This window comes from Colossoma macropomum, unplaced genomic scaffold (assembly GCF_904425465.1).
Source record: "Colossoma macropomum unplaced genomic scaffold, Colossoma_macropomum, whole genome shotgun sequence".
Classification (NCBI taxonomy): Eukaryota; Metazoa; Chordata; class Actinopteri; order Characiformes; family Serrasalmidae; genus Colossoma; species Colossoma macropomum.
Genome location: NW_023494808.1, coordinates 19862042 through 19874114, shown reverse-complemented (window position 1 = coordinate 19874114; position 12073 = coordinate 19862042). Strand labels below are relative to the sequence as shown.

Genomic DNA, 12073 nt, shown 5'->3' with positions numbered 1-12073 from the left:
TGAGTGCTGAAGCGCATAAAACAAAATCAATCCTCTGTTGCATTATTCACTCCAGAGAGTTACAAACTGCCTCTGGAAGTAACATCAGCACAGGAACTGTGTGTCAGGAGCTTCATGAAATGGGTCTCCATCACTGAGCAGCTGCTTCCAAGCCTAAGATCACTAAGTACAATGCTAAGCGATGGCTGGAGTGGTGTAAAGCAGACCGCCAGTGCAAACGTGTTCTCTGAATTGATTAATCACACTTCACTATTTGATGGTCGGATGGATGAAACTTGGTTTGGCAGATGCGAGGAGAGCACTACTTATCAAAACGCATAGTGCTAACAGTAAAGTTTGGTGGACTGCACAGAGGCCTGAGCTCAGCCCTATTGAACACCTTTAGGATGAATTAGAACGTCGATTGCAAGCCAGGTCTTCTTGTCTAACATCGGTGTCTGATCTCCCAAATGCTCTTTTGACTGTGCAGTTCTTACAGACACTCCAAAATTTGGTGGAAAGCCTTCCTAGAAAAATGCAAGGGGGGGCAACTCCATATTAATGCCCATGGTTTTGAAATGGATGTCCAACATGCTCATGTCCTCACACTTTTAGCCAAATAGTGTACATGTATGTAAAATGTGTGTTAGAAATGCAACATACTGTTCTGTACTCGCACCTTCTAAAACATCATCTGAGGGTGAGAATTTTTTTTTTAATAAACCAATTTTATTGTTTCATCTCTCCCTCCCACCAACCTCACCTGTCATGGATTAAAAGTGCTCGGCTAGCTCGAAGACTCTCCCTGATATCAAATTCTGGCACGATATGGAAGGAAAATGCACCACGATGCCCCTGACGTTATATAATATGATGAATCATGCTTAATGTGTCCAGGGACATCAGCTAATAGCATTAAAAAGATCTGTTTTGATTTAACTTTAAAGGACCCATGTCTTACATCTTTCTTGTATTTTATGTTTTATCCCTCAGGTCCACTTATGATGTTTGTGTGGTGGTACATACCAGAAACAGTCATAATTCATTCTTACATGACCATTTGTTTTTGTCCCTTAGAAATAAGAAGGCTGTTTTTGTTACTGTGCCTTTAAAACCGATGTATGAATAATCTCTGTCCAGATTGGTTGGCCTGTATTGCCCCTTATTCAAAATTGGCAACTGCTGAAGGCTCTATCTATCTATCTATCTATCTATCTATCTATATATATATATATATATATACATTCATATACATATTAATATAATGTACTTTAATGCTATATATATATATATATATATATATATATATATATATATATATATATATATATAGTATTAAAGTACATTAATTGATGCAAACACATCATCAGGCAGTTTTCTAAGTGAATAGTCATCTATGCACTTTGACCTGGTCATTTTTCTACCAGCTAACCAGCTGTGTTATGCTAACCCAACATTTCAGCACAGTTCAAAGTTGCCTGAGAGCCTCTTGCAAAACCGTCCTTGGCTCATATCGAAAGTTAGCGCTCCTTCTCTGTTTGGAGAGAGTTTGGGAACAGACTGGGAGTAATGGAGGTCAGTTTCACTGAGGGGGAGTTTTACCAGGAGCATTTTGACTCCAGAGCTTACATCGATAACTTCTATTCCAGTCCAGAGGGACATTCAGGCGAGAAGCGTCTTCTTACTTTCGTTTTAGACTGTCTCAGCAAGACTTTCTCAGCAGGTAGGTCTCTCAGCAAACCCTCCAACCCATAAAACACCGTCTGTGAACAGTTTGACAAAAGCGTTTGTCTTTCAGGCAGATATAAAGGCCAGACCCTCATTGACGTGGGCAGTGGACCAACTATCCACAGCGTCCTCAGCGCCTGTGAGCATTTCCAGGAGATCGTCCTGTCAGATTTTGCAGACGCTAATCGACAGGAACTAGAGAAATGGCTAAGGAATGAGGAAGCGTGTTTCAACTGGAAGCCCGTTATCCAGTATGTCTGCAACAAGGAGAAAAAAAGGTCAGACACTTTTCTGTTTTCAAATATTCAGACAGACGCTGAACATTCAGATTTAACAGAGGATCTACATCATATTTTAACGTCTTAAGACTCAGAAATACTGTGTTGGCGGTCTGACCGACTTCACTGGTGATCTCCGAAAGAATCGATTCCTTGATTGCTCCGAGTCACAGCGCTGGACTCTCGATTCCCGAACCGACTCCAGATCGTTGGAGTCATACTGCCCTGTGTCTCAGTGCAGGGCTGTCCAAGCTTATCCGCTTCAGGCTTTTACTGCCACATAGTAGAGGCGCACATGACCAGTAATTTGACTGAGACCAATCAGGTGGAATCAGGTGGAATCAGATGATTCAAGCTCCTGTTTGTTTGAAAGGAAAACCTGCAAACACACCCCAGATAACGGTCCACCTGAAAAAGACCATTAGTACTATTACGACTGAAACCTGATAGTTTCTAGTGCTTTCTTATTGGCTGGTTACCAGTAGAGCCTGAGAAAAGTGGTTTCCCCCTTATATATTACAGCTGGAGTGGATTTAAAAAACAGTAACAATCTGTGCAAGAACTTTTCACTCAGTAACTTTTATAACCTGTTGTACTATAAGGAAATGATAGGATTATTATAGTACTTTTTCCTGTCCTGCTGTGGTGTAGGGAGAGAAAACCATTTACCAGGAACACTGAGCAAATTCAATCCCACTTGTTTACGTCCATTAAACATGGTAACATGGTAACAGATAACATAGCTGTATCAAGAAACATTACAGTGTAGTACACCTGCTTGTAGTAATCATTCAATTTGAGAAAAATGGTAAAACATATAATCTTTTTTTTCCATTTAATTCACCACAGTTTAAAATGTTGGACACACTGCAGTTACTGGGGGAACTGAAAAAGCAAAGAAAGCATTATAGTATATTAAACTGATCCTAATCGCCAGTTTTTACTGGAAATTACCTTTTTTAGGGACACTGGGTAAATCTGTTCAACCAATTACTCTCTGCACAAAAACAATGTTAACAGAATGAAGCAGGTGGAGTAAAATTAAAAAAAGATAAATTGATAATAGTGCATTAAATCTTTAACAGCTGTAATCGACTATTACACTGAGAATTCTGTTCCATCTGTATTCTCAGTGTAAAGTAGGTATAATATGAATAAAAGTTACTGGGTGAAATGATCATGCACAGATATGGATTATCAGCATCACTGTTCAGCATCATTGTGTACTTTAAATCCACTCCAGCTGTAATATACAAGGGGGAACCACTTTTCTCAGGCTCTGCTTAAAGATGTTCCCCCTGTATTCTCAGTGTAAAGGTGGTATAATATAAATTATTGTTACTGTAAAATAAGTCACGTTAGTACCATAACAGTAAGACTTCAGCTTCAAAGACTATAGGGAAACTAACTTCCCAGGTGCACTGAGATAAGTAGTCTAACAGTAATAACACAGACTAATTACTGTGCTGTGTAATGCAGTTTATTTATTTCAGCAACTGAAGACTTTCGACATGCGCAATGAGGGGGAACAGGGGAAACTGAATTTACTGAATTTACACCAGTTTTGCTAGTCACCCAGCATGAACATGCTCGATTACCAGCATACCAGCATCCATGGTTCACTACACAGCAGCAACCTACCTAATACAGAAGATATGTTGCCATGCAGTGCTTAAGAAGCTAATGGGCAGATGTTTCAAGTCAACAGTGCTGCAGATGCTTCACTGTGTTTCATGTATTGTGAACTGTTCTGACTGTTGAAACTCTCTTCCTCCAGCCCGTCTGAGGTGGAAGCTAAAGTGAGGCAGAGGGTGAAACAGGTGCTGAAATGTGATGTCCGATTGGAAAATCCTTTCCACCCTCAAACCTTGAAGCCTGCAGACTGTGTGATAACATGCCTGTGTCTTGAGGCGGCCTGCAAAGACATGCTGGAGTACAAGAAGGCACTAGCCAATTTATCCACACTGCTGCGGCCTGCTGGAGTTCTGGTCATGGTGGGTGTTTTAGAAGAGAGTTTCTACTGTGTTAACCAAACACGCTTCTCCTGTCTCCAGCTCAGCCAGGAGAGTATTGAAGCTGAGCTCCACAACCTGGGTTTTACCATCCAGGAGCTCAACATCTTTCCATCACCCGAACCGGAGGACAACGACGTGTCTGATTACAAGGCTGTTTTTCATCTTGTAGCTTTGAAATCTGACAAGATATGACAAGCTATTGAGCTCAGCATGTTAACTCCACAATATTCAATGGCAGTGGAAGATAATGTGTGAAATTTTTAATGTTTGTATCAGTACGTCCAAAATTTCAAAAAAGAATAGACCGAAGGTCTCCAAAATGCATGCGCATGCTAGACATAACAGTGATATTTCTCAGCAGACTAACAGCGCTAAGTCAAGAAGTGAGAAGACTTATCAAATAGCAATCCATCGAAAAAACACTGGTCACCAGTTCTGCTCTTGGAGATTTGCTTTCCTGAAGAATTCACTTTCAGCCCTGATCCAGATAACTAGTCCACTTCATTAATGGGGACATCTGTGTTAGATTTGGGCTGGAGCTGAATTCTGCAGGAAGGCAGATCATCAGGAGCAGGGCTGGTGACCACTGATCTAAAATGACATGGAAGTAAACAAAAAAATTATAGCTGTAAAATGTTAACTTTACAGCAAATTTAATGTAACAAGATTTTTTTCAAAAGTAATTTCAGACCATTTCTGTTGATCCAGTCATTATGAAATTTAAACAAAATTCAACTGTAACTTGCAGAAGGTAATTGAAGTTTTCAAATCCTGAAAAAAAGTGAAACATGACAAAAATGAACATACAAGGTTTTTTGTATATGGTTCTACATAGAACCTTTTTGAAAGTGGTTCTGTGTAGCACCAAGAAAGATTCCTCTATTTTTACAAAATCAAGTTTATAACAATAGAAGAACCCTTTTTGGTGCTATATAGAACCATTTTCAAAAAAGGTTCTCTGCAGTACCATATACAGCACATTCTCCATCAATCTGAAGAATCATTTCACCATGCAAAGAACCATTTAAGCATGAGATGGTTCTTTAGTAAGGAAAATGGCTGTATATAGAATCATAATCATAAAAGGGTTCACATTGTAAGAGTTCTTCAGATTGATGGACAATGTGTTATAGATGGATCTACATAGAACAGGTCTAAAACAGGTCTATATAGCACCAAAAAGGTTCTTCCATTGTTATAAGCTTGACATCTTAATGATAGAAACAATCAAAAAAGTTCCATATAGAACCATCTGTAGCACATCGTCCATTAATCTGTTTTTCTAAATCCAGGGAGTAGCAATAACAAGATAATAAAGTAACATAGCCAGCTACCTTAGCTATGCAAGTCCTCTAATTCACAGAAGGCAGGGATATTTCTCGATCCATGGGGCTCTATTTTATCTATCTGAACAAAGTAATACCACACAAATTTTCCCCAAAATTCTTGTTTATATACATCATATATTCTTGTTTATATACATCATATATACATCATATATATATATATATATATATATATATATATATATATATATATATATATATATATATATATATCAAATGATGGAAAATGTATAGTTTCTTAGTTGTTGGAACAAAACCTTACATCTCCAAAATGATACCTTTACAGGAGATGGAAAAAACATACTTTCATTTTAATGTAAGTGTCAATGGAACCAGATGTTTTTCCATTTGATCTGTCCATTCATCATAAAATTTGCACACAATGTAAAGAGCAACAGGCATTTTTTAAATTATGTCAAAAACTGAAAACCGGAGATATGAGGTTTTGTTCCGACAGCAGTGATATATGTAATTTTTGCAGAATTTGCAGTTAAGAGTATCTCTGTTGCCTAATCAATATCTCCTCCACGCTGACTTTTTATTTTATTGCTTTCACTGTGGTCTCATAGCTCCATTGTTTGGGCTGAAGCTACAGGTAGTTTCATCTGTTTGTATTTTTCATGTCAAAGAACGTCTGTGGTTTGGCACTTAAGATGAACAATAAAGCATACTCCAACTGTCCTAAGTAAATGCAGTGAGTGTGTGTGTCCTCCAGTGTCACTACTTGAATCACAAGCCCCCTTAAAACTGAAGGGAAGTCCTTATCTACCAAGCAGTTCGGTATGAAAGCATGTCTGCTACCTAAAGATTAATAGGACAGTGTTGTGAGAGCTGTCCACTGGCCTAAAAAGTTAAAATATAACTGATATTTTGTCTCAGGCTTCGATTGTGTTACAAAAACTGAAATAGGAACAGATGGAACATTTATATATGTTGTTGGGAAAAGATTTTTTTTTTTTATCACTAAAACAGCAATTAATTTTACAGGGCCAAAAAACCCTTAGAAATAAATCAATCGTTTTAGTACTGTGCCTTTAAGACAGGTGTACAGTAATGTGCACCTAAGCACACTAATTTAAACCATTTATCTTGGCAGTTCTTAAACACTGTATCTCCTTACAATAAAATACACATAAATACAATAAATAAGTGACAGGAAGTCCTGTGAGCAAGAAAAACAAAGTTTGGTTCCACATGTCTCCTAGATGCCACTAGCGTTCAATGGAGTTGTTAAATTCCATCACCAAAGCACCAGGTTTTGGATGATAATTACAAATAATACTGGGCTTTTTCGATTAGAGATTTGGAAATAATTGAACATACATTTGAACAAATCCTAAGTGCCTAAAACCTTTTAATATGATAATATGATTTAATATGATTTTAATGTGACCTTTGTTCTGATGGTCTGATCCTATCATGCCAGGCTAAAATGTACAGAACAAACTATTAAGTTCTTCTGGGATGCTTTGGAAATGTATGCTATGTAATGATACATTTACTGCCCAGCAGCCTGAGGCAGCACAGCATTTAATAATTTTACCTTCCACCTAAATAGGTCTGCTGCAGACTGTATGCAGTAATAACGCTATTGCTGAAGGCTGAATGGATGGTCATATGTAAATATGCTTGTGGTTGTGACATTGTTACCATGACGAACACAAAATGGGCTGTTTTTGTAGCTTAGTTTCCATATTTGGACTATGGACTGGGATTTGAGATTTAGATATCAACATTGTAATCTGTATGTTATATGATGGGCATGGAGTGGACAGGGACTCACAGTTTGGACAGGTCATCATGGTGTCTCTGGATGCTCTTCAACAGCTGCTGTATAGTCGGTAGTATTGCTCCTGACCTGTCAATCAAATACGTGTGTAAAACCTGATTACCTCGAAAGTTAAAGTATCACTACATCCTCTAGTTTTTGTAATAAAACAGTTCAATAGAGTTATAATGCTTGAGTTTTGATAGTATTCATTGAATCCTATTATCTGATATTATTCTCTTGAGGTTTAAGTGTGATAATGATGAAATATACTGAAAATTATACTGTGAGATCTCCAAACCTGTTCTTGAGCTTCTGCCCATGTAAGGTGAGGAGGTTCTGAGCCCAGGTGAGGTAGAACTGCAAGTGCCTGGAATTCTCCAGGGTCGAGGCCACAAAGTCTAGCAGCTTCTCCACATACACGTCCGGCAGGGAACTGGACACCACTGCCACTAAATAACCAAGAGAGACAATGAACACTTTACACACACAGTACTACACAAATCTTAGACACGATAACATTTTTTTAAACTATTTAGCTTCACATCTCATGTATTTTTACAATTTTACCACCATCACCTAAATTTAACTTACAGTGTAATTTAATTAAGTATTTGTCAGAGAAAGTTCACAGTTTAGAGTTTTCATCCAGTACCTGCTCCAAATGATCAATACACCATTAAATTATGTGAATTTTTACAAACTCAAAATAATAATGTATTGATCATTTGTATTTATTCTAATGTTGGTGTTTTTATGATCAAATAAACACTTACTGTCCAAAAGTTTTAATATTTCCTTGGGGCCCAAATACTTTTACGTAATCTTATATAAGTAACACATCCTCTGCAAAGAACATATTTAAATATGTTATGTCTCTGCAAATTCAAGTGCACAATTTCTTTTTCTTCTTATAGTTTAACATACTGGAAAAAAAATTTAACATTAAAATATATAATGTGCCTTTTGCACAGGCATGTGCAATTCCTATTATATTCAATTCTGCAAACTTGTGCATTAAATTATATAGAATATATTGCATTAAAGTACATTAATTGATGCAAATGTATCATACCATATCAGGCAGCTTTCTAAGTGAATAGTCATCTATGGACTTTGACCTGGTCATTTTTCTACCAGCTAACCAGCTGTGTTATGCTAACCCAACATTTCAGCACAGTTTAAAGTTGCCTGAGAGCCTCTTGCAAAACCGTCCGTGGCTCATATCGAAAGTTAGCGCCCCTTCTCTGTTTGGAGAGAGTTTGGGAACAGACTGGGAGTAATGGAGGTCAGTTTCACTGAGGGGGAGTTTTACCAGGAGCATTTTGACTCCAGAGCTTACATCGATAACTTCTATTCCAGACCAGAGGGACATTCAGGCGAGAAGCGTCTTCTTACTTTCGTTTTAGACTGTCTCAGCAAGACTTTCTCAGCAGGTAGGTCTCTCAGCAAACCCTCCAACCCATAAAACACCGTCTGTGAACAGTTTGACAAAAGCGTTTGTCTTTCAGGCAGATATAAAGGCCAGACCCTCATTGACGTGGGCAGTGGACCAACTATCCACAGCGTCCTCAGCGCCTGTGAGCATTTCCAGGAGATCGTCCTGTCAGATTTTGCAGACGCTAATCGACAGGAACTAGAGAAATGGCTAAGGAATGAGGAAGCGTGTTTCAACTGGAAGCCCGTTATCCAGTATGTCTGCAACAAGGAGAAAAAAAGGTCAGACACTTTTCTGTTTTCAAATATTCAGACAGACGCTGAACATTCAGATTTAACAGAGGATCTACATCATATTTAACGTCTTAAGACTCAGAAATACTGTGTTGGCGGTCTGACCGACTTCACTGGTGATCTCCGAAAGAATCGATTCCTTGATTGCTCCGAGTCACAGCGCTGGACTCTCGATTCCCGAACCGACTCCAGATCGTTGGAGTCATACTGCCCTGTGTCTCAGTGCAGGGCTGTCCAAGCTTATCCGCTTCAGGCTTTTACTGCCACATAGTAGAAGCGCACATGACCAGTAATTTGACTGAGACCAATCAGGTGGAATCAGATGATTCAAGCTCCTGTTTGTTTGAAAGGAAAACCTGCAAACACACCCCAGATAGCAGTCCACCTGAAAAAGACCATTAGAACTATTACGACTGAAACCTGATAGTTTCTAGTACTTTCTAATTGGCTGGTTACCATTAGAGACCAGTAGTTTCCTGTAGGACACCTTTCCATAGAAAACTATCAAATGCATCTGGAATCATTTACTATGAATCCAGAGTTAAGGACATACACAGATGTTAATGTAATGTTAATGAAGAATAAACTTACCAAGAACAAAATCAAAACTGAAAGCACTCGTAAATCTCGACCTCATTATTCTTGACTGTCTTTCTGTGCTCTTCCATTTACACAGTAACTTTACTGTGGCTTTTCCTCCAAAGCCCCTGACGCCAATGGTGGTCACTGAGCAGCTGAAAACAGAAGTTAGCAGACCCCACAAAAACAGCAGCTTTGTACAGCTGAAAACAAAGACCATGATGGCACTTGTAGCAAAAAACACTTACTGCAGTGGACCAAGAATTAAATGTGAGCCGTTTGACCTTGCTGAAATAACCAGCACAGACCAGCATGCAGTCCATCTAATGCTGGTCTAAGTTGGTCTGTGCCGGTTTAGCTGGTCACCCAGCATGGACATGCTCGTTTACCAGCATACCAGCATTCATGGTTTACCACACAGCAGCAACCTACCTAATACAGAAGACCTGTTGCCTCGCAGTGCTTTAGAAGCTAATGGGCAGATGTTTCAAGTCAGCATTGTTGCAGATGCTTCACTGTGTTTTAATTATTGTATTGCAAGTCTCGTGAACGGTTCTGACTGTTGAAACTCTTCCTCCAGCCCGTCTGAGGTGGAAGCTAAAGTGAGGCAGAGGGTGAAACAGGTGCTGAAATGTGATGTCCGGTTGGAAAATCCTTTCCACCCTCAAACCTTGAAGCCTGCAGACTGCATGATAACATGCCTGTGTCTTGAGGCGGCCTGCAAAGACATGCTGGCGTACAAGAAGGCACTAGCCAATTTATCCACACTGCTGCGGCCTGCTGGAGTTCTGGTCATGGTGGGTGTTTTAGAAGAGAGTTTCTACTGTGTTAACCAAACACGCTTCTCCTGTCTCCAGCTCAGCCAGGAGAGTATTGAAGCTGAGCTCCACAACCTGGGTTTTACCATCCAGGAGCTCAACATCTTTCCATCACCCGAACCGGAGAACAACGTTATATCTGATCACAAGGCTGTTTTTCATCTTGTAGCTTTGAAATCTGACAAGATATGACAAGCTATTGAGCTCAGCGTGTTAACTCCACAATATTCAATGGCAATGGAAGACAGTGTACTGTGTGAAATTTTAACGTGTGTCCAAAATTTCAGAAAAGAATAGACCGAAGGTCTCCAAAATGCATGTGCATGCTAGACATAACAGTGATATTTCTCAGCAGACTAACAGCGCTAAGTCAAGAAGTGAGAAGACTTATCAAATAGCAATCCATCGAAAAAACACTGGTCACCAGTTCTGCTCTTGGAGATTTGCTTTCCTGAAGAATTCACTTTCAGCCCTGATCCAGATAACTAGTCCACTTCATTAGTGGGGACATCTGTGTTAGATTTGGGCCGGAGCTGAATTCTGCAGGAAGGCAGATCATCAGGAGCAGGGCCGGTGACCACTGATCTAAAATGACATGGAAGTAAACAAGCAGCATTATTCCTGTATTGCAGGGTAAGTAAACTGTGGCTGTCAGAAAAAAAAATTATAGCTCCAAAATGTTAACTTTACAGAAGAAGAAAAACCTTCCTAACTTATAATGGAAGTTAATGCAACAAGATTTTTTAAAGTCATTTCAGACCATTTCTGTTGATCAGTCATTGTGCGATTCCAACAAAATTCAACTGTAACTTGGAGAAGGTAACTGGAGTTTTCAAATCTTGCAAAAAAGTGAAACATGACAAAAATGAAGATACAAGTTTTTTTGTATATGGTTCTACATAGAACCTTTTTGAAAGTGGTTCTGTGGATGTCAAGTTTATAACAATAGAAGAAATCTTTTTGGTGCTATATAGAACCATTTTCAAAAACTTTCTCTACAGTACCATATACAACACATCCTCCATTAGTCTGAAGAACCATTTCACCATGCAAAGAACCATTTCAAGCATGAGATGGTTCTTTAGTAAGGAAAATGGTTCTGTATAGAATCATAAAGAATGATAAAAGCGTTCTTCAGATTGATGGACAATGTGTTGAAAATGGTTCTACACAGAACCTTTTTGAAAAGTTCTATGTAGCAGCAAAAAAGGTTCTTCCATTGTTAGAAGCTTGACATCATAACAATAGAAGACCCCCTTTCAAAAAGGTTCTATATAGAACCATCTGAAACACATTGTCCATAATCTGAAGGCCTCTTTCATGCAGAGAACCCTTTAATCATGTAAAGTGTTCTTTAATTGTTCATGGTTATATTTAGAACCATTCCCTTTATGAAAGAACATTTAAAGAACCATCTTTTTAACAGTGCAGAACACTCACTGTTATTTAAATTGTAAATAGTCGAATTGTAAAAATTAACAGTAATTAGGCTGCTATAGTTCTCCATTTTGCTCCAAAGCTCACCAGGATTTTGTGCTCACATTGTAGGTTAATTCGTTTTAATAACAAGATAATAAAGTAACGTAGCCAGTTAGTTACCTTAGCTATGTAAGTCCTCTGATTCACAGAAGGACAGAATTTTTTTTTATCCCTGGGTCTCTGTTAAACTCTCAGAGGTCTATTGACTAGCTTAGTAAACTGATAGACAGTACTCTTCTTAAAAAAGATCTACAGTAATACCACACAAATTTTCCCAAAAATATATACATACATATATATACACATACATATACATACACACACACACACACACACACTCATGATAGAAAAC

At 38.6% G+C, this 12073-nt stretch overlaps 2 protein-coding genes and 1 long non-coding RNA gene across 3 annotated transcripts; 2 read left to right on the top strand and 1 right to left on the bottom strand.

Annotated features, from left to right (window-relative positions):
• Window positions 1-1420: 1420 nt before the first annotated feature.
• Window positions 1421-5412, top strand: LOC118797859 (indolethylamine N-methyltransferase-like). The gene is made up of 3 exons (XM_036557139.1): window positions 1421-1702; window positions 1778-1985; window positions 3763-5412. Exons 1-3 carry the CDS (start codon window positions 1549-1551, stop codon window positions 4190-4192), a joined length of 792 nt encoding a protein of 263 aa, XP_036413032.1. The 5' UTR covers window positions 1421-1548; the 3' UTR covers window positions 4193-5412.
• Window positions 5413-5716: 304 nt separating this feature from the next.
• Window positions 5717-8632, bottom strand: LOC118797861. Its single transcript, XR_005005969.1, has 3 exons — window positions 8457-8632; window positions 7416-7566; window positions 5717-7204 (listed from the first exon to the last, which is right to left on the bottom strand). It is a non-coding gene; the product is annotated as an uncharacterized LOC118797861 (long non-coding RNA).
• Window positions 8221-11169, top strand: LOC118797860 (indolethylamine N-methyltransferase-like). The gene is made up of 3 exons (XM_036557141.1): window positions 8221-8550; window positions 8626-8833; window positions 10005-11169. The coding sequence occupies exons 1-3, from the start codon at window positions 8397-8399 to the stop codon at window positions 10432-10434; spliced, it is 792 nt and encodes a 263-aa protein (XP_036413034.1). The 5' UTR covers window positions 8221-8396; the 3' UTR covers window positions 10435-11169.
• The last annotated feature ends 904 nt before the right edge of the window (window positions 11170-12073 follow it).